Raw genomic sequence first — 25,481 nt, 5'->3', positions numbered from 1 at the left:
GCTTGTGTTCCTGACTCTCATTCCAAAGGAGGGAAGAATATCATGCTTAAATTCTTACATACTTGGTTAGAAATAACCCTGAGTATTATGTAACTCCATTATAAAGTTCTTGCATTATCTTTAGCAATTTGCATTAATTCTTGTGCTGCCTGACATATTTTATTGATCCCAAGGCATTTTTCCCCCGTATTTTGGCATCTCTGAATTTAGAATATGTCTCTTAGTTAGGATTTCTATTGCTGGGAGATATACCATAACCACAGAAACACTTATAAAGGAAGGAAAAAATTTTATTGTGTTGGCTCACTTACAGTTTCAGAGGTTTAGTTCATTATCGTTGTGGTAAGTACCATGGTGGCATGCAGGCAGACATGGTGCTGGAAAAGGAGCTGAGAGCTCTGTTTCTTGACCCACAGGCAACAGGGAGTGAACTGACTTACTGGGCATGGTTTGAGCATTTATGAGACCTCAGAACCTACCTCCACAGTGAGACAGTTTCTCCAACAAGGCCACACCTGTTCCAACAGGATCACACATCCTAATAGTGCCACTCCCTATATGCTAAGCATTCACACACCTAAGTCTATGGAGGCCATACCTCTTAAAGCCATCACAGTGTCTTGTCTTACAATAGAAAGGATCCTAGGATTTCATAATGGCTTTATTTACAGCAATTTTTTGTGTGTCTTAATTTATCACCTGAAAAGACCAAATAAATTTATCTCTAGGATTTAATTTTGTTATAGTCATACTTTAGTTCATTTCTTTAAAATGGTAATTAATTCATGAGTTCAAAGATCATTAGTCATTTTTATATACAGCTAGATGATATTTTTGGTTGTCATGCATATAGAGTCTGTTTAAAATGTTCAAGTCTAGCATGTCAGCCCAAAGGGAGGCAATGCATAAATGAATGGGAGAGACTATGTTGCAATAAAGCAGTTTTTATGAGAACAACCTTAAGCTGACTCCTCACATACAGTAACGTATAATGAACATTTATACTGTCTTAGTTCCCAGGGCCAGGTAAATATCCAGACTGAAAAATGTGTTGAATAAATAAATACATGGATATTGCTGTACAAAGGAACAGAGATGGGAAAGGCACTAAACTACACACTCCTTCCATTTGTATAATTTACGAAACCTTCAACCTTTGTAACAGAAACTTCTAAATGAAGCACTGATGAGATGTGTTGTGCCTCGTGTCATCCTCAGGCAAGTCTGGCTTCTCATGGCACTACTAATTGGTAGTTCTGGAGCACAAGAAGGCAGCCTGGTCCAGTTCCAGCATTTCAGCCACATTGCAGTTTTTCTAAGCACTTTCTCAGCATTGTCTTCCTAGTGTGTCTCTTTTCCACCTTCCCTCTGCTAACCTGGTTGGTGTGTGTTTTCAGATGCTGAGTACAGTGCTCTCTATGTATGTTGTGTACAGCACCCACCACAGTCTATTAAAGAAAGAAGGCCTGCCTCTTATGAATCAGATTGTGAGCTGGGCAACGTTGGGTAAGTGGCCAATCTAACCAAATTGGAAAACTTCACCTCCAGTCTCTTATCTTAAAAGAAAAAACAAAACAAAACAAAAAATGATACCTTTACATCTGCATTGTGCGAAAAGAAATCATTTTGATGAAGGAAAATTGTAGCCAGCTATTATTTCTATTTCTTTCTAGAATTTGACAAAGAAAAGTAGAACTCCTGTGAGCACACATGGGTTAGTAAGAATTATTTGATAGAGTATTTGTGGCTTGATAATTGGACTGTGTACTTACGAACATCTAATAACATCTACCGAGTGATTCCAGAAGAGATTTTTTTTAATATTCCATTCTGTATATATATAATATATAATTAATTTTCATGTCAGTTTTTATATTTTCAGGTCTTACACATATTAGTAAATGATTAAATTTATGTTTTCCTTGCTAAAGGCAACAGAGACTAGCTGTTTCCCAACATGATGTATATTTTATGAAGCTACTTAATGTTTCTAATCATGTTCCTCTTATTTAAGATTGTTAGATATGGGGTGGTAAAATGGCTCTGTGATTACATGTGCTTACTGCTTTTGCAGAGGACCAAGGATGAACTTTCAGCACCTATATGATAGTTCACAACTGCTTCAAAAGTGAATACACAGAAGGAATAAAGTCTTAAGGATATTATAGGAATGGAGTTATTTGTACTCTCTGCTCACAGTTTTTTAAGTTCCTTTGCAGAGGCAGAAGGATCTCCATGAGTTCCAGACCAGTCAGATCTATATACTGTCTCAAATAAAGCAAATCAAAACAAACAAAAATGGTTCCCTTGGCCTGGAGTGGTGGTGCATGCATTTGATACCGGCACTGGGGTGGCAGAGGTTGGTGTATCTCTTAAGTTAAAGGCCAACCTGCTCATATAGAGAGTACCAGGCCAACTAGGGATATGTAGTGAGACCCTGTGGAATTGAAAAGAAAGAAAGGAAGGAAAAATAGTACCTTTGTTTGTTTATGTAAAGTATTTCCCTAGTCTTATTGTCATACGCTATAGTAAATAAAACACACATGCATTCCATATAAGAATTCCTATTCCCCTCTCCCAGTTTGGATATCTATGTAGTTTATTCATATCTTTATGTTTATGTTACTTAGAATGGAGACTCTTAATCTCTATTTAGTACCTTATTATTCCTTTAGGCAAAAATAAAGCCAAGATGAAATATTCAGTATTGGAAAATTGGTTTCATTTTAAGTGGCTTTTGTTAGGGTTGTAGCTCAGTGGTATAGCACTTGCTCAGTATGCTTGAGGCCTTAAACTTAATGTTGAATTTTTGGGAAAAGAGAATTTACTAACAAACAACCAAGAACATACTTTAGCTGGCTTAAAATAAAAAACATTACAAGTTATTTCTTACATTAGAGTATGTATCATCAGTAAGATTATTGATCTATCACTACACCTTAGCTAATGCTTTATAAATAGGACTTGTAGAGCTTTGAATCTTGAAGGGACTTCTAATTTTAATTAAAATTATTCATAAATTTAGTTTACTTTGCATGATACTAATTATTAATGAAGATAGCAACTAATATTAGGCATTTTCTAGATGAAATTTTACTCAAAACTCAAGGCAAGTTTTCTGGGATGTTATCCCTATTTGGCATTTTTATAAACTTCTCCTTAGATGGATTAATAAACTTGAGCTCAGTAAAACCAATTAGTGAGTGATTCAGCAAAACATCACCTGAGGTTCCTATTCTGGAGCACCTGGGATGTTAGGCAGTTGTGTACAGTCCCTCTCAGAAACAGCCGTGGAGTTTGTGTTTGCTTTGACACCCTTTTCATCTCCTTGCCCATGTTGAGGTAGTTAATTTTCTAGGATGGCTTCCACAACTCTGACATATGGGGAATTCTTTCTGTCCTGATTTTTATATACCAGGTAGCACAAAACAACTCTAGATGCCTACTTCTCTGAAGTTAGACATAATCAATTTCTAGGGAATATGTTGCTTTGAACTAGGACTTAAATGTCTAAGAGACAAGTTGTTGAACCTTAAGTAATACATTTTATTTCATTAGAAAATAGTAAATTATTCTTGTGGGAGTCAATATTATTATAGTGATCTGGTTTAAATAAAATTGAGAACACCTGAATTACTTAACCCATGATATAATTTTAGTTAAAAATGTAATGTTTCTGTTTTCTTCCAGAAATCCTGGGGTTATATTAATGGTCACACAAACCCTAAATTGCAAAAGTGGTGGTGGGTTGCCTGGGTCTACAGAACTGACGCTGGACTCTGTTTTCTTACAGCCTCTTCCTTGATTGTGCCACTTCTGAGTTCCACAACTCTCTTTCAGCGACTGTCCAGCATACTTCTTTCCTTGATGTCAACCTACTTGCTTCTAAGCACAGGGTATGACCTTTTTTCTATTTATTTTTTTTATTTTTGAGAATTTGATCTGAGTACTGTATTTCATTATTTCTATGTTTTCCTCTCCCCCTCCAACTCCTTCCATGTCCCTCTCCCTTACAAAGTTCATGACTCCTTCTATAAGTATTGTTGTTACACATATATTTTGTTTTTACACATATGTGGTTACACATATACATTTTCTTAAAATATATTTCACAACTGCAAACTTGAAATGCTAAATTGATTTTCTTCTTTAGTAGGTAAACTTTGGAAATAAACATGTTTTCTAAATCTTGAAGGTTAAGTTGTAAATATTTTATGCTCTTTACGTGAGTCGGCAACATGGTCTATAATTTTGTTCCATTTTTCTCATCATTTTCATAGTATTATCTGTTATCTCTTTTTAATTGTAGGAATTGCTGAAATTTTATTTAATTATAGTGTTAGGAAATCCTAATGGATTATGACAGAAATTTATGTCTGAGGAGTTTTTTTGTTTGTTTGTTTGTTTTCTGAGATAGGGTTTCTCTGTAGCTTTGGAGCCTATCCTGGAACTCTCCCTGTAGACCAGAATGATCTGGAACTCACAGAGATCTTGCCTCTGCCTTCAGAGTGCTGGGATTAAAGGCGTGTGCCACAACTGTCTGACATCTGAAGAGTTTTTATGAAGGATTTTTAGTTTTGTTGCATTCCTTTAATTCATTTTCCACAGTTGTATGATCTCTATTCCATTAAGTGACTGGACTATATAGCTAATCATGAAACAGAAATTTCTCTTTAATATAGAACAGCATCATTGCTTCCTGTTGCACTTTAGAAAAAAAAGCTATTTTGTTTTAAAGTTATTCAAAGGCCAGGATCTAGCAGAAAATACACCAAATAATTTTTAAAATAAAAGAAATGGAAGAAAACTCCTATGTTCACAATTTAACTCCTTTAATTTAAGGCTTGCATCCATAACAGCTTTACCACCTGAGCTAAAGAGGTTTGGACATCAGTCTGACCTTCCCTTGGTCACAACATTAAACCTCAGCTGTGGCACATGAAACTCTTTCCCTTGCTGTCTCATGGTGCTCCTGCTTTGAGGGTGTTCATAACTGCTTTCACAGTTGCAGTCTCATCCTTCTTTGCTTATTGTTGGTGTTAGTAGTGTTGAGTTTCCTATGTGTAAAGGATTTAGGAATTCAAGTAACAGGGATGGTTAGGCATGTAGTTATGATAGCTTATAAATCCTGGACAACCCTTTGATGATTTGGGACACAGTAAACTTTGGTGACCACACCAGGTAGCAGACCTCAGGTAAAGCTGCTTCAGATCCTGAATAACACTTCCTGTCTGGGTACTTCCCACTCCATGGAGTCATCCCCACCCTGATTCCACCTCCCTGTCTATCACTTACTAGATATTTATCAGTGAGGATTCCAGGGTTACAGCACAAAACCACTGCAGCAAACCCTGAATAAAACTGGATACATAGCAGAGTCTTTTTTTTTTTTAATATACCCCATAGATTAGTCTATATAGTGGTTCTTAAGTGGTGGCAACCCTTTTGGGGATTGAACTACTCTTTCACAGCGGTCATTTATCAGATATCCTGCATATCAGATAATTACAGTTATGAAGTAACAAAGAAAATAGTTTTAAATCTTATAGTCGGAGGTCACCATAACATGAGGTAACATGAGGAACTGTATTAAAGGGTCACAGTATTGGGAAGGTTGAGAACCACTGTGCTAAATCATAAAAAGGTAGATGAGAACCAGGGTCTGGAATAGAGCTACACCATGGCTTCCCAGGAAAACAACTGTAGTCCACTATAATAAGCCACATGAGACAAGGAATACTTTGGTAAGCGAGACTAGCTTATGGCCTTGTTCCTTGATAAATATGTTATTTCTTTAATGCATTTTAAGGTATGCTTTAAGGTTTCAGTATAACTTGGGTTGAAAGCTTGTCCAGCATGTGTCCCATGTGCAGTCTTCAGCACCACCAAAAGAAAAAAGGTCAAACATTTCAATTTGTTCATTATTTGAATAAAATACTTTTTATTCTTGCTCTTACGTATATTGCAATTAAAATGTTCCTTTAATGTAAGGAATTTTGCAAGTATTTTCAAAGAAGCTTATTCACTTTTTTTTTTTTGAAATTGAAACTCAGAGACTGGATTGATGGCTCAGCAATTAAGATTGCTTTATGCTTTCTCAGAAAAGCCTGGTTCCCAGCATCAGCATTGGAAGCCCACAACAGTCTGTTTCTCTAGCTCTAAACTATTCAGTGCCCTCTTCTGGTCTCCGAGGGAATTTGCATGAATGAGCACAAACTGGCATGAAAGCACATGCATATAAAAGAAATCTCTTTTAAACATTCAAATATTTTTCTTTTTTTTTTCGGGACAGAATCTCACTGTGTAGACCAGCTTTGCCTGGAACTGACAGAAGTCTGTCTGGTTGTGCATTGAGTGTTTGAATTAAAACACTCTGTGCAGTTAAAAACAATTGAATTTTTTTTTTTTTTTTTTTTTTTTGGTTTTTCGAGACAGGGTTTCTCTGTATTGTTTTGGAGGCTGTTCTGGAACTCGATTTGTAGACCAGGCTGGCCTTGAACTCACAGAGATCTGCCTGCCTCTGCCTCTCAAGTCCTGGGAATAAATTAGGCGTGCGCCACCAATGCCCAGCTCATAATTGAAATTTTCTTATAAACTAGATTTAAACAAAGAATCTGGTGGGTTTATTAACCATGAACCCTGAAACATCACTTTAAACTTCAGTGAAGGCAGTTTTATCGTTTCCATGTTGACGTTGAAGGGAAGAATTCTTGCCTTCCACCCCTGCCCCCAACTCAGCTAGCTTCAAACTCTCATTTCTCTTATTTCATGCTCCTGAGTGCTCACATTGCAGGCATGTCACCAAGCCCAGGTCTTCATTTAAATTTGGTTTTACTTAATCTTTCCTTACATCCTATGAGGATCAAAGGTGTTTACTTTAGAAAAAATGATAAACAAGACAGGCAAATTGAGTAAATACCATTAAAATATGGCTAAAATATGAGTTCTTGATTTAAATTTTACTTAGCCCAGCATTCACCATGGTGCTTTCAAAAGGTTCTCAATTTAAATGATCTTGTAAGGCCATCCAGAGTCTAAGATCTGAGACACTCTTTAGGGCTCTTAGCTGTCCTAACTATTACAGAGACATTCTGAAAGCTTGCCAGTGGACATTAAAATCCCAAGTGAACTAGACTTGAGAAGTTCTTGTAGACTCTAAATAGGAAGTGGCGTGGACACTAAATGGACTCTCATCAAAGGTCCCACATAGCCTGTTTCTTTCTTTTCTCCTTAACTAACATATAACTTGGGCATCGTGAAAACTTTCCTCAGTTGCTTCATAAAGAAATCTCATGCTGAGCTTGCTTTGAGATGTACAGTTTTGAAGTAAACCTTGAAATGTGTGAGAATCCAGTTCTTAGTCATCAGTGATAAACACAATTTGAAAACACTTTACATTTTCTCATATTATTGGTAAAATTTTAGAATAAATAATTCTATTAGCACCCTTCAGATTAAAATATGCAAAAGGTTTTGGTCTATATAAGAAATTAAAGGATAAGATCCCATCAGCTGTGGATGGCATTGTTCTATTGAGCGGTCACACTTAGCCAGGTGGTGATGACTCACGCCTTTAATCCCAGTAATTGGGAGGCACAGACAGATGGATCTATATGACTTTAAGGCCAGTCTGGTCTATAGACTGAGTTCAAGGACAGCCAAGGCTATGCGGAGAAACCCTGCTTAAAAATAAAACAAAAAAGCCATATTTATTTTAGAATACTTATTTCAGAATAAAGAAATACGTGCCTTTTCAGGTTCAGTGGGATGTACAATGGATTTAAAAAATGGTTGAACATGCCTGTAATTCTAAGCACTGAGGAGGCTGAGGTAGCAGTTATGAATCTGAGATCAACCAGTGCTATCTAGTAGGAACCTGTTTTTTAAAATTCAAAGACTTGATATCTTGGATTCTTTCCCTGGTGCTGTGCTTTGACGAAAGGGACTCAAGGGAAGGGGTTTGTTCTGAGCTACAGTTCCAGGGTATGGTCCATCACAGTAGGGGATTCAAGGTGTCAGGGGCTGAAGTAGCTGTTCACAAGATCCATAATCACCAGTAGAGAGCCATGACAGCATGCTAGCGCTCATGTTACTTCTACATTTTGTACAGTCCTATGTCCTTTTCTAGTGAATGGTACTGCCCACAGTTGACATGATCAGGATAAGCCCTCATAGGCATGCCCACAGGCCTATCTCCCAGCTGATGCTGGGGTGTATCAAGTTGACAATAAAGACAAATGATCACATGGGGAAGGTAGAGTCTTTTCTATAACACACAGGGCTTCAATTCTTGAAACTGCAAAAAATTCAATTAATAATAACAAAGAGTAAAATAGAAATCTTAGAAATAGATCTGGATTGGAAACAAAGGAGTATAAGGAAAAATGAAAGGATAGTGTAACCTTAATTTTAAGTAAATATGTATTTCTTAATATAGAGTGAGTTCATCCTATAATTTACCTTGGAGACAAGTTTTATAATAGTGTTGTCAATCATCAGTTTAATGATCTTAAGAGACCATCCTTATCATTGTGATATCTAGTTTAAGAAAATTAAAACCAGGAAAGTTAATGCCTAAAATCAGAAAGTTACTGAGTATGACCTTAGTAATAAATGCATTAAGTGACATCATTCAACATCAGAATCTCTATTAAGCTTTGAAAAGGGGTCTTGAAACTGTGTTCTAGTCACTCAGGTTAGTACAGTTTCTTGGTTTCTTAACAGTTTTTTAAATCATGTAGTTCATCACTATTTTGAACAAAATAAAGTTTCTCTGTATAAGTCAGTAAATTTCAGAAATTAGATATTTTTAAAATAAATGCAGCTTTATTATAGGGAAATAGTAATCTTAAATTCTAACAATGCATCCTTGATTTGATGAATAAAAAAGACTCATTAGTAATTAGTCCTGAATTAATTTTATTCAAATGAAAACTATTATAATTCTTGAAAATAGTTTTGTCTATTGAGTTGCTAAATATTTCCCTCTTTTTTTATGTACATATTTTATTATTTTTTTTAATTTTATTTTCCAGTTTAAATTTAGATAAGAATCAAGGTTGCTTCACAAGTCAGTTCCAGGTCCCTCTCCCATTCCCTCCCTTCCTCCCGTTCCCCCCCCCCCCCGTTATCCCCTCATTTCTCCAGGGAGGGTGAGGCCCTCCATGGGGGTGTCCATAGTATGTCATTTCATATAGGGCAGGGCCTAGACCCTTTCCCAAGAGTTCAGGGTGAGAGTGCACCTCACATTGTTCTATTGGAGTCCAAAGTCCGTGTGTATACTTGGGATGGGTACTGATCTGCTGCCCAAGGCTCAATAGATTCCCTAGGCCTCTTCACTGACACCCAGATTCAGGGGGTCTTGATCAGTCCCATGCTGGCTTCCCAGGCTAATGCCTGGGATTCAAGAGTTAACCTTTGTCTGGTCAGCTGTTTCTGGGGTTAAACCAGCCCAGTCTTAATCCCTTTGATCATCAGTCCTCCCTCTCTGTTACTGGCTTTCTTGAGTTCAGCTCAGTACTTAACCAAGGGAGTCTGCCTCTTCTTCGATCAGCCACTAAATGAAGTTTCTGTTTCCCAGACTCTCTGGCCATAGGATTGTAGGCTGGCACTCCCCAGATCTATGTCTAAAATCCATATATGAGAGAGTACATGCCATGTTTCTCTTTTTGTGACTGGGTTACCTCACTCAGGATGGTTTCTTCTAGTGTCATCCATTTGCCTGCGAATCTCATGATTCCATTATTTTTTTCTGCTGAATAGTACTCCATTGTGTAGATGTACCACATTTTCTCTATCCACTCTTCAGGCGAGGGACATCTAGGTTGCTTCCACGTTCTGGCAATTACAAATAAAGCTGCTATGAACATAGTGGAACAGACATCTTTGTTGTATGAATGGGCATCTTTTGGATATATGCCTAAGAGTGGAGTTGCTGGGTCTTGTGGTAGGTTTATTCCCATTTTTCTGAGGAATCTCCACACTGATTTCCAAAGTGGCTGAACCAGTTGGCACTCCCACCAGCAATGGAGGAGAGTCCCCCTTTCACCACATCCTCTCCAGCATAAATTGTCATTGGTGTTTTTGATTTTAGCCATTCTGACAGGGGTGAGATGGTATCTGAGAGTTGTTTTGATTTGCATTTCCCGGATGGCTAAGGATGTTGAGCACTTTCTCAAGTGCCTCTCAGCCATTTTAGACTCCTCTATTGAAAACTCTCTATTTAGTTCTGCAGCCCACTTTTTAATAGGGTCCTTTGGTGTTTTGGAGACTTGCTTCTTGAGTTCTTTGTAAATTTTGGAGATCAACCCTCTGTCAGATGTGGGATTAGTGAATATTTTTTCCCATTTTGTGGGCTGCCTTTTTGTCTTGCTGACTGTGTCCTTTGCCTTACAGTTCTAATAATGTTTCTTTAACGAATGTGGATGCCTTTGTATTTGGGGCATAGATATTCAGGATAGACACTTCATCTTGGTGGGTTTCACCTGTGATGAGTATGTAATGACCTCCTTCATCTCTTTTGATTGATTTTAAAGTCTAGTTTGTTAGATATTAGGATTGCTACCCCTGCTTGTTTCTTGGGTCCATTCGATTGAAAAATTTTTTCCCAACCTTTAATTCTCAGGTAATGTCTGTCTTTAAGGGTGTGTTTCCTGTATGCAGCAGAAGGAAGGGTTCTGTCTTCGAATCCAATCTGCTAGTCTGTGTCTTTTTATGGGTGAGTTAAGGCCATTAATATTGAGGGATATTAATGACCAATGATTGCTCATCCTTCTTCGATTTGCGATGGTTGTTGTTGGTGGAATTATGTATGGAATTTCACCCCTTTGTTCTTTTGGCTGTTGGTAGAGAGAGATTCTCTAATGCTTATGTTTTTCTGGTTGTAGTTAGCTTCCTCGGGTTGGAGTTTTCCTTCCAAAATTTTCTGTAGGGCTGGGTTAGTGGACATATATTGGTTGAATCTAGTTTTGTCATGGAATATCTTGTTTTCTCCGTCTATAGTGATTGAGAGCTTTGCCGGGTATAGTAGTCTGGGCTGGCATCCATGGTCTCTTAGTGTAGGTAGAATATCTATCCAGGACCTTCTGGCTTTCAGCGTTTCCATGGAGAAATCAGGTGTAATTCTGATAGGTCTGCCTTTATATGTTACTTGACCTTTTTCCTTAGCTGCTCTTAATATTCTTTCTTTATTCTGTATGTTTGGGGTCTTGATTATTATGTGGCGAGGGATTTTTTTTGTGGTCCACTCTATTTGGTGTTCTGTAGGCTTCTTGTACCTTCATTGGCATGTCTTTCTTAAGGTTGGGAAAGTTTTCTTCTATGATTTTGTTGAATATGCCTTCTGCCCCTTTGAGGTGGATTTCTTCTCCTTCTTCTATACCTATTATTCTTAGGTTTGGTCTTTTCATGGTGTCCCATATTTCCTGGATGTTTTGTGTTAAGGATTTGTTGGATTTAAGGTTTTCTTTGGTTGATAAATCCATTTCTCCTAGTGTATCTTCAACACTTGAGATTCTCTCTTCCATCTCTTCTATTCTGTTGGTAATGCTTGTATTGGTAGTGCCTGTCTGTTTGTCCAGCTTTTCTATTTTCTGCCTTTCTTCAGATTGTGTTTTTTTTAATGACTCTATTTCAGTTTTCAACACTTGCAGTGTTTGCATTGCTTCTTGCAATTTTCTGTTTATCTGTTTGTCCGTTTGTTGCCTTTTATGAATTTTTTGGTTTGTTCTTTCTTCCATTTCTTGCATTTTTTGATTTGTTTTTTGTTCCATTTCTCGCATTTTGTGCTTTGTTTCTTCTTCCATTTCCTGCCTTTTTTGGTTTGTTTCTTCTTCCATTTTTTTCATTTTTTGCTTTGTTTTTTCTACCATTTCTTGCATTTTTTGCTTTGTTTCTTCTTCCATTTCCTGCCTTTTTTGGTATGATTCTTCTTCCAATTCTTGCATTTTTTGCTTTGTTTTTTCTTCCATTTCTTGCATTTTTTGCTTCATTTCTTCTTCCATTTTCTGCCTTTTTTGGTTTGTTTTTTCTTCCAATTCTTGCATTTTTTGGTTTGTTTTTTCTTCCATTTCTTTGAGGGATTTTCCAATATCCTCTTTTAGGGCCTCTATCATTTTCATGAAAGTGCTTTTAAGGTCGTTCTCTTCTGCTTCGTTTGCATTGGAATGTTGGGGTCTTGCTGGTGTGGAGTCTCTAGAATCTGGTGGTGTCATATTTGTTTTTCTGTTGCTGACTCTGTTTTTGTATTGTCTCTTTCCCATCTCTTCTTCTAGTGGGTGCAGAAAGAGCCCCTTACTGGTCTGGGGACCAGAGTTCCCTTTTGGTGGGTGCTAGCAAGTCCAATAATCTGGTGGTTCTTCTATTCCTTGTCCGAATGCTGGTCCCGTGGGTGGAGAAGAAGAACAAGAATCTGGGGCGCTTATCCTCTTACCTGGTCCCCTGGACCCTATGCTGGGTCCTGTTGTACTTGATCCAGAACAGCTACTCCCCTGGTCTCCCTGGGTCCTCTGGTTTCCTGGTCTCGTTGGTGGGAGAGAAGACCTGGGGTCTGGGTGCTTGGCTCCCGCCGGGATTGGGAGCTCTGTGCAGGTCCCAGGCGATCTGCAGGCACTGGAGCACAGGCCGGGAAGCCGGCCTGTTTATCTGATGCTGCTGGAAGAACCGCCGCTTCCCTGGACTCCCAGCCTCCTCTCCTTTCCTGGTCTCGTTGGTGTGAGCAAAGATCCGGAGTCTGGGGTGCTTGGCTCCTGCCGGGATTGGGAGCTCTGTGCAGGTCCCAGGCGATCTGCAGGCCCTGGAGCACAGGCCAGGAAGCCGGCCTGTTTACCTGATGCTGCTGGAAGAACTGCTGCTTCCCTGGACTCCCCAATATTTCCCTCTTTTGCTTAGCAAAATGTAATACAGATCTAAATGCATTTTCAGCCCATTAAAATCTACACAGAGGCCAAACTAGCAGATTGCAACATAGGGTTTAGTGTATCATTACATTCTCTTCAATTCCACAGTGACATTTTATTGGTCTTTCCATATTAATTTGTATTTGCAGGCTGTATATGAAAAGTTGCATGGAGATAAAGCCTCTTAGGAGGACTGTTTCTATCTGATCTTTCCTGCATTTTAGAAAGAACCAGAGTTCTGAAATACTGAGTGTTTTATGACTGTTTATTATGAGAAAGAATGACTCTCACATACAGCTGAAACTGTTTCTAAAAGGCATGGTTCCATGGGGGCTGCATAGATGGTTGGGCACTTAACAGCACTGGTTGCTTTTTCAGAGGATCCAGGTTTAGTTCCCAGAATCTATATGGCACTAACAACCTTCTGTAACTGCACTTCCAGGGCATTCAATGCCCTCCTCTGGACTCTTTGCATGCCAAAAATGCATGCAGTACACAGATGTTCATGCAGGCAAAATACTCATACATAGAAAATAAAAATAAATATTTTCCAAGTCATCATCTGCCTTTTCCTAGAGTGTACACCTTGATCAGATTAATCATGTTTAACTTTCCTTTCCTTTCCTTTCCTTTCCTTTCCTTTCCTTTCCTTTCCTTTCCTTTCCTTTCCTTTCCTTTCCTTTCCTTTCCTTTCCTTTCCTTTCCTTTCCTTTCCTTTCCTTTCCTTTCCTTTCCTTTCCTTTTACATTTCCAGCATCCTGAGCACTAAGCAGACAAACCAAAAGAACTATTAACTGTAATACAGGCCTGCAGTGGAGCCGCTGAGGCTATAAAATAAGAATTGTGTTTTGCAATGTTACAGTAAAAACTGGAAAGTTGATTTATTGGCTAGGAACTGAATAGACTTTGAGTAGTGGAACTGGGTTGGTGGCATCCAGCCTCATGTGGAAATTGGACAAAACCTTAAAGAATGGCCAGGATATAGGCATTCCAGTTTTTTCAGTGCTTTAATTCATTGTAACAACAATAGTATCACCACATTCTGATAAGATGGGGTAAAGGAGTAAATGATTATCCATCCTATTGAGTCTGTGGTGTGTTTCTTTCCAACTTTCAGCTTCTAATTAATCATAGTATATATAGTATTTTCAATCTTTTTTTCTACTTAAGTTAAAAATATTTTCTCATGTAGATCAGTTGGCTTCCTTTACCATTTTACAAGATGTCTAATATTTTGTGATTTACTTAGCTGTTCCTATATGTATGTATATAATATTTATAATATATGTTATATATTACATATACATTATATATGTATATTACTATTTGTTTGTATTTGAGTCAAAGTCTCAGGTAGCCCAGGTGGGCCTCAAATTCATTAGATAGCCAAGGATGTCCTTGAACTTTTTTGATCTTTCTACCTCTACCTCCTGAGTGCTGGGTTTACAGGCCTGGGTTGCTACCCTTAGTTTGTGTGGTGCTGGGGATGAAGCCAGGACCTCATGTGTACTCAGCATGCAAGACCAAGTAACCAATCAGCTCAGCCCAGATACTGATTTTGAGCCAATCCCAAGTCTGTAGCTATACCAATTTGAAATTCCTCAAGCCCGCCCCTTTTTGCCTGGACACTATAAAAACCACCACCTTGCGCTGCTCTAGGTCTCTCCTGCTCTGCTGCTGCTGTGTTGCTCCTGCTTGGGTAGGATAGAGAGACCTAATTTAACTATCAATATAAAGATTCTGCTTTTGCATCGGATTCTGTCTCTAGGTGATACTTCGGGATCCAGACTTTGGGCATAACAGGAAATAGTGTCGAAGGGCCTAGAGTTCTGTAGTAAAAAGTGAAGCAAGGTTACATTATGTTCTTGTTTTTTTGTTTTTGTTTTGTTTTGGCTTTTTTTGCAGCTTCCAGTAAATTTATTCTTTCAGAACCATGTTGCATAGTAGCCAAACTCTGTTTGCAAAGTAGGAGGTGTATAAATGTTTTGGTATGATCAAAGCCTTCGATAGAGCATTCGGGGACCATGGAAGTGGAGTACTTACTCCAGGCTAGAACAGAAACAGTTTGGAAAAGGCTTGGTACTATGTTACCTTGAGTAGTTCTTTTTTGTTTTGTGTTTACTGCCCTCCATCTTACAGAGGTACAGGCACATTCATAGTAACTGTCCTGTGAGCATGCCAGGCCTTCACCCCTTAATTGCCCCCTCTGTAAACATCTTCATAGTAAGACTCATAGAGCACTTGTCTGATTTTTTTTAGAATTGATGTTCTTAGGTTGTGGTTTATGAGTGTTTTTATATCTTTGATGCATAATATTAGATAGCCTTCCACTGTAGAGTGTGTTTCTATATACAGAGTGTGAGAGTCTATTTCAGGGTACTCTTGTCAACACTGTGTTTTTATGTTGACAAACATGATAAGGAAATAATGGCATCTTGTTTTTGTGTTGATTTTTCATCTCAGTTATTGATATAGCCAGACATACTTTAATGCATTTATTGACCCTTTTATTTTCTCGTTAGGGGTTTGTAGTCCTATATCAAACTTTCTTTTAGGAAGTTTGGGATATTTGTCTTGCTCTTACACATATATTAGTGATTATACCTACAGCGTTATCTTTTTACATTTATCTTAGCATTTTATTTCTTTTATGAATAACTGTCACCTTCTTTAGGAGTATTTTATTAATTTTTCCACTGTTTTAAACATGTTATCTCAAGATTTAATGAAGTTCAAAAAAAGATTCCATTAAAGTTCAAATTTAAATATATTTTTCTTTCCCTAACCTTGTCTGGAAAATTGAAAAGGTTTTGAATATTACTGCAATTATTTTTTAAGGTTTATTTCATTTTTATTTTATGTATATGGCTATATTGTCTTCACATTTATGCACTATGTGTGTGCCTGGTGCCTACAGAGACCAGAAGAGGGCAATGGATCCTTTGGAACTGGTGCCACAGACCATTGTAAGCCATTACGTGGGTGCTGGTAACCACAACTGGGTCTCCCTTAAGAACAGCAATTGCTTTTGACTGCTGAGGCATCTCTCCAACCCCCATCACAATTGTTTAAAGAATGATTTCTGGTTTTGATTTTCATCTTTCTCTGTTAATTTTTTCATGTCTGTGCTTTCACTTCCTGCCTCTTAGGTATGAAGCTCTCTTTCCATTAGTATTGTCCTGCTTGATGTTTGTCTGGATACACATGGAACAAGAGACCCTGCAACAGCCTGGTGTTTCCTGTAAACAGAAGGTAGCTGTCCAAACTATTGCCGCTTTGCTTTAAAATATTCTCTTTGCTACAAGAATATTAGTGTTATTTCATCAAACATTCTTTCTACCCAGAATTCCAGCATTTAAAAACCTTAGCAAATTTCACTTGGTATTAATAATTAAGGTAAACAATTAACACATAAGGGAAATTTTCATTTATAACAAAACGCAATTGTACAGTTTTGTATGACATGTATGTGTTGGGCTTTTCACAGAAAATTATTAAGAATCAAATAGAAGTATCAATATAGGGTGAGAAATACATCTCAATGGATAAAAGTGCTTGGCACTTGGCTACCACACTTGATGATCTGAGATCAAGTGGTAAGAGAGAGCCAAGACCTCCACATACATGCTGTGGCATACGCACTACATACTTGCCCCCCCCCCCCCAGCACAGGCACACACCTGTTTTCACCTCCAGTTTTCCCTTCTGACCGTTCACTCGATCATAAGGTGATATTTAAGTACCCCTTGTTGTTTCTCTAGCCATGCTAATCCAAGGTGCTTATTCTGTCATCTTACTGACTGTGGCCTCTAACTATATCTTCGACAATTTGCCTACTATGCTATGTTTAGAACTGGAAAAAAGCCAACCACTTTTAAAGAATGTCGTCATCATGAGGAGTTAGAGAGTTATATGATGTCTCATCTGTTTAGAACTAAGGTAAATCTGAGAAACTGGTGACAGAACATTCCAGTGACAGAACACTAAGGCCAAGTGAAGAAAGACTTGTACACCACTGCCCTTACCTAGGTGCTGCTGTCTTCCGAGAGGCATTGCTCATTCAGAATAACTTTTCAGTACAGAAGCAGCTGTGTGTGTGTGTGTGTGTGTGTGTGTGTGTGTGTGTGTGTGTGTGTGTGTGTGTGTGTAAAAAGTCAAGAATTGTCCTTGGTAGTATTTCAGGAGAGGGGAGACCACTGCATCACTTTAAAATTCTACTTTTAACTGAAATAAGGCTTTTTGTTATTGTTTTTTGAAAGGATGCCAAAGCATGGGTATTACAATCGGGAGAGTTCTCCTTTCACCTCTCTTTTGACATTGTTTATTGGAGTGACTTTCCCTTTTACAAAGACAGAAGTATTTTTCGTTGATAAGGAAAAAGAATAATTTATCTGCAGATAGAACTAGAGAACAAATAAAGGAATAAATGTTTACTTTGTGCCATCTTTCTAATATTATATAACTGATTTAAGAAGACAAGAAAGCTGATAAATGAGGTCTCTGAATAGCGATCTGAAAATGAAATAACTTATACAGAGTAGGAAAAAAGACCAACTCTTACTTTAATAACATGTGATAATACCACAACTCCATTTAGCATGCTATTAACATATTTTGCCTCCAATGGATTGTATTAAGATGTAATTATGCTATTTCACTGTTGTGGGTCTTTTTTTAATTTGTTTTTTATGTGGGCACAGTATAAATTCTTACCATTTTTAAATTTGTCAGTAAGCTAAATACTGTTGTATATTAATATGTATTAATGTATTTCTTCTTACCCTCCAGTTCACCAGCATGCAGTTCACCTATAACACTGATATAGCTCAGTTGCGACTGCTTAATCTGGATGACATCCGTAGGGCCTTTTTCCTTGTATCCTTTGTTGGGACTTGTAAGATCTGCCAACTCCATTTTAATAGAGTAAGATGATATCAAAGGTATTTCTACTTGTTACTTAATTGTGGTATTTTATTAGAGGCCAGTTAACTATCTTCTCAACTTGAGTTTTCTCGCATATACAGCTGTCATCAAAATTTGGAGAGGGCAGATGCTAGGCATTTAGATCAGGGATAGAATCAGATGCTAGTCATTTAGATCAGTGGTAGAATGCTTGCTTAGCTTGCCCCAATTCCTGGGCTCAACTCCTTGTAGTACAAACAAATAAATACTTTTTTAGCTATAGAAAATGATGTTGCAAATGTGTGTGTGTTCTCACCATTCAGTGTCTTAGCAGTTAAGATTTTATCACATATGCACATATTCCTTAAAAACAAAATGTTGAAGCTGCAACTGAATTCTCCTTTCAGCTTTTAACTCCTGTTTAATTTCTCTGGCCCTAGAAGAAACCCTTTATGAGTTTGTATCTTGTGTGCTTTCCCTGAGGCTTGTTAGGGTTAGGGTTGTCTCACGGGTGGGCTTTGGATCCCATCAGAGGTATTACAAGCTTGAAAGATGCCATGGTGAAGATCTACTGGCTAGCTGCAAGAAATTCATAGGGACTTACTCCATTGAAACAGTTACCTAAATTTTCAGCTTTACTGAGGTAAAATTGGTAAAAATTATAGACACTGAAGATGTATAGCTTGTTGCCTTGCCTAACACAGCAAGCGATCACACAAAGTAATGGACACATCCTCATCTACTCAGCTGCTGTTTGCATTTCTTTACTCTCTCCTTTCCTTCCTCCTTTACATTTCCTTCCCACCCTTCCTCTTTCCCTGCTGTGCTCCCCTCCCTCTTCTTGTGATTATAATTAAAATCTTCTGTCTTAACTGACTTTAACACAATACAGTTTCTGTATTACCATACTGAACCTTAGCTGTCTAGATCTTATTTATCATAGATAATTGAAAGTTTGGGTCTTTGACCAAATCTTTGTTGCCCCTCTTCCTGGTCCTTCCAAATACCATTCTACTGTTTTCTATGGCTCATTTCCTTTCCTTCATTTTTTTCATCACTGTTTCCCTTTTCTTCCGTTGCATGATCCTGAACCATGGTTTTCGTAGCCACCCTCTGTAGCCTGCTTCCTATATCTACTGAGTAACAGCTTTTCCTCTAGTACTGGGAGATACCTCTGACACCTACTTCCCTGGCTCTGACTTTGATAGGCCTCTTTCCACCATTTTCCTTGGAATCACCAGATACCTGTGTGAACTGACTAACAGCTGGTGGTGCTCTTATCCAAAGTAGCTCCATAGACAGTCTCTGTGACATGGACGACTGAGTCAGATATCCTCCTGACTCTGTCATGGACTACTAAGTCAGATCCCCAGACATCCTCCTTCCTCTGATGTGGACTACTGAACCAGCCCTCTAGGCAGCCTCCTGCCTTTGTCTTCCTATGCTTGTGTATCATAAATCACATGGATTTTCATTATGCCACTAACCTGAACTGTTTGCTTCCCAAATCATTTTCCCAAAAAAATTTAAAGTTCAAGTTTTTGTTAACATGCTATTAGTATATATTCCTTCCTTCATTTTTCCTGTGTCTTTTGATAAGCCATTAGCTCTTATCACACCTATTTACTGTTTCATCATACAACTTATTTTCCTAGTATGTCTGCCAATTTTACCAGCATGTTTAAATCACTTTAAGACTATTTTATGCACATGTATGTTCTTAGTATGTACCTCTGTTTAAGACAGGTGCCAGATAATAACTACTGGTTGGTTAGGTGTTGAGTTCAGACAATGGCTGCATGGATACCTTTACAGCTCAGATCACCAACTGGGATGCTGCCTTTACACTAAAAGCTGTCATGATTTCTCTTGCAGGGTCTCTGTTTCTAATCTCTGTGCACATGTGTGATGATAAAAGGGCTCATTTTAACAAGGGCTTTCATTAAGTCAGGCCTCATTTTAAGTACTTAAATATCAGTATGTTCTGGACACCAACAGAGTTCAAGAAATGGAGCCAGTAAGATGGTTCTGCAGGCAAAAACACTAATCTATGTGTGCTGGTTAATTTTGGTCAACTTGGCATAAACTAGAGTCATGTGGAAAGAGGGAACCCAGCTTAGGAATTGTCTCCATCAGATTGGCCTGTGGGTAAGCATGTCAGATACTTTTTTATGAATGGTTGATGTGTAAGGCCCCAGTCCACTGTTGTGGCGCTGCCCTTGGGCTGGTAGTCCTGATTGTATAAGGAAAGCAGGCTGAGCAAGCCATGATTAGCAAGTCAGTAATCAGCATTTCTCTGTGGTTTCTGCTTTAGTTCTTGCTTCCAGGTTTCTGCCTTAGCTTACTACAATGATACACTGTGATCTGAATTTGTAAATCAAATAAATCCTTTCCTCCTCAAGTTCCTTTGGGCAGTATCACAGCAATAGAAAGTAGCTAATACACTGTATAAACCTGATGATCTGGGTTTAATTCTCAGAACCCACTGTGGAAGGAGAGAATCAACTCTCCAAAAATGTCCTTTAACTCACACACACACACACACACACACACACACACACACACACACACTCAATAATAATATTTAAAAATAGTTCAATAAGTGTTAAAAATGTTCAGCATTCTCTATTAAGTTGAGCTATTCTAAAGTATATTTTGTTTCTTTTTGGGTTTTTTGCAGAGCTTCTGAGTTTCACATGTAATAAGCATATGTAAATAAAGCCATCTTGTAGCTGAAAATGTCTGGTGTTTTAGGCCTGCATCCTTCTGAAAAAATCGAAAGCAACAACCACAGTTAGTTCATCCTGTTGACGCTTGAGAAGAGGAAAATAGCTTTCTCAAGAGTCACCAGCAACTCCACACACCTAATGGTTTTCAGGGCATTGCTTCAGTTTTCAGATCTTTGTAACGTGTTCACCAGGATGGCACTCAACCATCACTTTCAAACAGTTGGTGATTAAGCAGATAAAAATGAAAATTGTTTTGTGGTAGAATTGTTTGTTTTCCTAAATGAAAAAAAAAAATGTACCAAACACCAGGTAGGCAAGCTATGGCTGAAGGACAAAGGAAAATTGGCTTGAATTCATGTCCTTCCCTTCATTCTAGGGAGTGCCCTTTGCTAGGTGATCTGACTCAAGTCATCAAGAAAATGCTTGGTTTGGATGTAGACTTAACAAATCTATCATTTGTAAACCAAGGTTAGTCACTACTTGCAAGCTTGTCTTGACAAACAAGAATAAATGATTTGGAAAGAAATTTTGTGAATTCTTATTTAGGCATTTCCTTAACTGTGTATAGGTTTTCTTTTTAGTGACTGCATTTTTTGGAACTGGAAATATAGCTTCTATTAACAGGTACTTTTTGCATTTACTTACGTGTGTGTGTGTGTGTGTGTGTGTGTGTGTGTGTGTGTGTGCATGCATGTGCATGCAGTGCGTGCATATTCAGGCCAAAAGAGTGTCAGTAACAGGCAATTGTGAGCCACCTGATGGCTTGAGTCCTTTAGAAGACCATCAAGTGCTCCTAACTGCTGAACCATCTCTCCAGTCACTTTACCTTGTTTTTATATTCAATAAAATAGTATGCTGGAGTATAATATGATACTAAAGGAGATTAGCACACAGATCTATTTGTTTATTCTAGTATGACTGTTTTAGTAAGAGTTGGTTTCAGAGAACTACTGAGCATCCTTTTAATAGAATATTTTTTTAAAGTCACAGTGTGAATTCTAAAATCTGTACACTTTCTTTTATCGTTGTCTAGCTTTGACCTTGCCTCCGTGTATTGCTTTCTGACTGTGTTTAGTCCTTTCATGATGGGAGCTCTCATGATGTGGAAGGTTAGTTTTCTGATTTTATTACTTGCATTGAATGATTTGTTTAAAGATTTTGATATTAAGGTTGTGTATCATTAAGATTGTAAAGTCATTGTAACAGAGGTACTCTTTGAAACTTGGTGCTGATGGAGGCAACCCTGAAACCCCTGCTTCCACATATTGCTAATCTTTGCTTTATTCTTAAGACACTTGGAGTATAAAAGAATAAGGATTCTGTTAGCCTAAGAAATGTCTGAGATAATTAAAGACTGCAAGAGAGTAATGATCAAAAGTGCAACGTAGCTAAAGAGGATGTAGAGAAAGGGGAGCACTCCTACACTGCTGGTGGGAATACCGACTTGTACATCTACTATGGAAATCAGTATGGAGATTCCTCAGGAAAATAGGAATCAGTCTACCACAAGACCCAGCAATTCCACTCTTAGACATATACCCAAAAGATGCACATTCATACAACAAGGATGTTTGTTCCACTGTGTTCATAGCAGCATTATTTGTAATAGCCAGAACTTGGAAGCAACCTAGATGCCCCACAACTGAAGAGTGGATAGAGAAAATGTGGTACATTCACACAATGGAGTACTATTCAGTGGAAAAAAACAATGGAATCTTGAAATTTGCAGGCAAATGGACGGCACTAGAAGAAACCATCCTGAGTGAGGTAACCCAGTCACAAAAAGAGAAACATGGTATGTACTCACTCATATAGGAATTTTAGTCATGAATCAGGGGAGTACCAGCGAGTCTAGGAAACAGAACCTTCTCCAGCGACTGATGAAAGCATAGGCAGATACCCACAGGCAAACACTGAACTGAACTCCTGGAATCCAGTGTCAGAAAGAGAGAACTGATGGGAAAAGTTGTAAAGAGTGGGCTGGTTTAGCCCACAGGATCAGCTGACCTGAACTAGGGGGAGCTCTTGAACTACAGATTGATGGCTGTGTGGAAAGCATGGGACTGACCCAGACCAGACCCCCTGAATGTAGGTGTCAGTGAGGAGGCCTAGGTAATCTGTGGAGCCTTGGGTAGTATTCATCCCTGGCGTACAAATAGACATTGAGTGCCCATGCCACAATATGGGAGTCTCTCTCAGCCAGAACTGTTGGGGGAGGGCCTAGGCCCTGCCCTGGATGAAATGACAGTTATTAGAGATCCACCATGGAGTGCTTCACCCTCCTTGCGGATCAGACTGGAGATTGGGTGGGGGACTGGGGGACATGGTGAGGAGGGAGAAGGAGGAGGGGAGGGAGAGGCAGCTGGGATAGACATATGAAACAAGAGAAAAAAAAAAAAACAACTATCCATTACAGCAAAAAAAATAAATAAGTAAGTTAGTTTTGATTGAATGGCCATGCTGTTGGATTATCACCTCTTGTAACCAAGCTGGACATGGGGGGCGGTTGTCTCTTGTTAAATTCTAATCCTTATCAATTTTGATGGTATCTATAGATTTTCTTCTGTGGAAACAAAAGCAAAGCAAAACACGTTCACAATGTAAACCATATCTTGGTTTCCATTCTGAGCTCAACACATCATTTAAAGTATACAGGATGATTTAATTCTATAGTTTTTTCTTTTATCCAATAGTTCATAAAGCATTATGCAATCTGTTTCTGAGGTTTTTATTCCCTTGTTTATTTAGCATATCCTTTAGAGTTCAATTTGATCTTTCTATAGCTGCCTGCCATGTAGGGTTGTGTGCTTTATATTATAATAAGAAAGAAAACTTTCATTTTACTAGAGACATATGCTGGAGCATTATCAGTCTTAATTTGTATAGGTGTCCCCATGATGGCCATAACTACTAGCAAATGTGTAATTACCTTATCATCCTTTTTGAACTCAAAACAGTTGCCCCATTAAAATCCTGGATAGGTATCAATGCTGTAGTGTAAATAATTTAATTTTCCAAATTCTACAAAATGGAGCACATCCATCTCCCAAATTTCATTCCTTTGAGTTACTTCCTGCTGGTAGTGGAGTTTTTTTTGTATAAAGAGCAAATATACATTTCCTTATATTTTTTCAGACCATTGCTAGTGACATGATTTTTTTCAATGAATTTCTGAGGCCTCCAGCACATTTCCTATCAATAGTTGGTTGATTTTATCATTACCTTGTGCTAGAGGGCCTGGCAGACATGTATGGGATCGTGTGTGTGTGTGTGTGTGTGTGTGTGTGTGTGTGTGTGTGTGTGTGTGTGTGTAAGTATGATGATTCTTATTCCTGATTATTTCTTGTAACTGAATATAGCAAGGTCAATTCTGTATAAATTCAACAGTTTCAATATGCAAAACAGCTCTTTATATTGTGAATCAGTAGCTATGCTGAGAGGTTCCATAAAATCCATTGCTACCATGAGAATCGCATGTAATTCTAACTTATGGATAGAATCATGAGGGCTTTGAGCCACTTTACTTAAATTTCCTGATTTGTAACCTGCTTTTCCTCAGTATAGAGTGTAGAGGCTCCAGTTATTAGTGTTTCCTGTACAGTGTGAGGAGGGATCCAGTTAGTTCTCTTTATAAATTGGATTCTCTTGCTTTTGGGATATTTGTTGTTAATCTCTCCCAAAAGATTACTGCAAGCTTTTTGCCATGGTGCACTGTCTGCCCATATTTGTCAGTTTTCTCATTAGTAAAGGTATTACAAGTTTTATGGGGTCTATTCCTACTAATTGACGAAGTGTCAATTTTCCTTTTAGAATCAACTCAGAAATCTTTTCCATTTTTCTTCAAATCTCTGAAAATCACTTTTCTTATCCATGTATCATCATAGTTATGAGAACCGTTCTTCCCAGGTTGCTAGTCTTGTCGTTAACAGCCTAATTATCCTTTTGCACTGTTCATTAGCATTTCAAAAGTCTGAATTTCAATTATTATTTGTCAAGCTTCTGAATCAGGTATCATTCTATTTACTGCTTAAATCAGTCTTTGTAAGAAATCTGTGGCCAGGCGGTGGTGGTGCACGCCTTTAATCCCAGCACTCGGGAGGCCAAGGCAGGCGGATCTCTGTGAGTTCGAGGCTAGGCTGGACCGACAGCCTCCAAAATAATACAGAGAAACCCTGTCTCGTTAAAAAAAAAAAAAGAAAAAAAAAAAAGAATTCTGTGAAGGTTTCTTTTGGGCCCTGTATAGCTTTATTAAATGACTCAATTTTTTTCTACTTCTCCAATTCTGTCCCAAGCATTCAAAGTTGCTATGCTACATAAATCTAGTGTATGGTTATTATATAGAGATTGCCATTGTACATCAACATAATCTCCTTCTCCAGGAAGTTGGTCTTGGAAGATTCCTATTCCTCTATCCCTGCTTTGTTGTTCAACGGTCTTAGCTTCATCTTTCCACCAGGTCTACCATTACAATTTTAAGGACCAGGTTTCAAGAATGTTTTAATCAAGTCTCTCCTCTCAAGGGATAAATCTGTTACAAGTTGGACATGAGTTTAACATCTGCTTCACAAAAGGTGAATGCACACCATATAAGACTATTGCTTCACTCAGTCTCCTTAAATCTAACATTTCCACAGGAGTTCATTTAATGCTTGCACAGCCTTGGGCATATCTGTCATTTGCCAGTTCCTAAGGTAACTGGATAAATTAAAGTTGGTTGTTTGAAAACCTTAGGCTGTTCCTCTCTAACTTTATAATGCAACACTGAAATTGGCTTTCCATTAAATTCCTTTGTTGGGTCTGACTATCTCTATGATCTGTTTTATTAAGTTTTTCTAAAACTTGTATCTTAGCATTCATATTAACCAACTTTTTTAGTAATAAAACAAAAATAATAAACTGATAAGGTTTATAATTGACATTACATCAGCCCCATCTAAGTTAGCTATACTCTCAT

The 25,481-nt window shown here is 38.1% G+C and overlaps 1 protein-coding gene across 3 annotated transcripts in view; it reads left to right on the top strand.

Annotated features, from left to right (window-relative positions):
* The window catches only part of Pign (phosphatidylinositol glycan anchor biosynthesis class N), a 123,749-nt gene that overhangs the window by 65,287 nt on the left and 32,981 nt on the right, over positions 1-25,481 (top strand). For 2 of the 3 annotated variants that reach the window (XM_040738107.1, XM_040738106.1), the window contains exons 21-26: positions 1,398-1,506; positions 3,794-3,896; positions 16,046-16,148; positions 17,685-17,771; positions 21,096-21,151; positions 21,561-21,636. In XM_040738107.1, the coding sequence (XP_040594041.1) occupies positions 1,398-1,506; positions 3,794-3,896; positions 16,046-16,148; positions 17,685-17,771; positions 21,096-21,151; positions 21,561-21,636 (534 nt within the window). Of the gene's footprint in view, positions 1-1,397; positions 1,507-3,793; positions 3,897-16,045; positions 16,149-17,684; positions 17,772-21,095; positions 21,152-21,560; positions 21,637-22,256; positions 22,323-25,481 lie in introns of all 3 variants that reach the window. The other variant, XR_005873945.1, reaches the window with a different exon arrangement.

Source organism: Mesocricetus auratus, unplaced genomic scaffold, assembly GCF_017639785.1.
Source record: "Mesocricetus auratus isolate SY011 unplaced genomic scaffold, BCM_Maur_2.0 Super-Scaffold_100676, whole genome shotgun sequence".
NCBI lineage: Eukaryota > Metazoa > Chordata > Mammalia > Rodentia > Cricetidae > Mesocricetus > Mesocricetus auratus.
The sequence above is the reverse complement of the archived record's forward strand: the minus strand, read 5'-3'. Positions and strand labels throughout refer to the sequence as shown.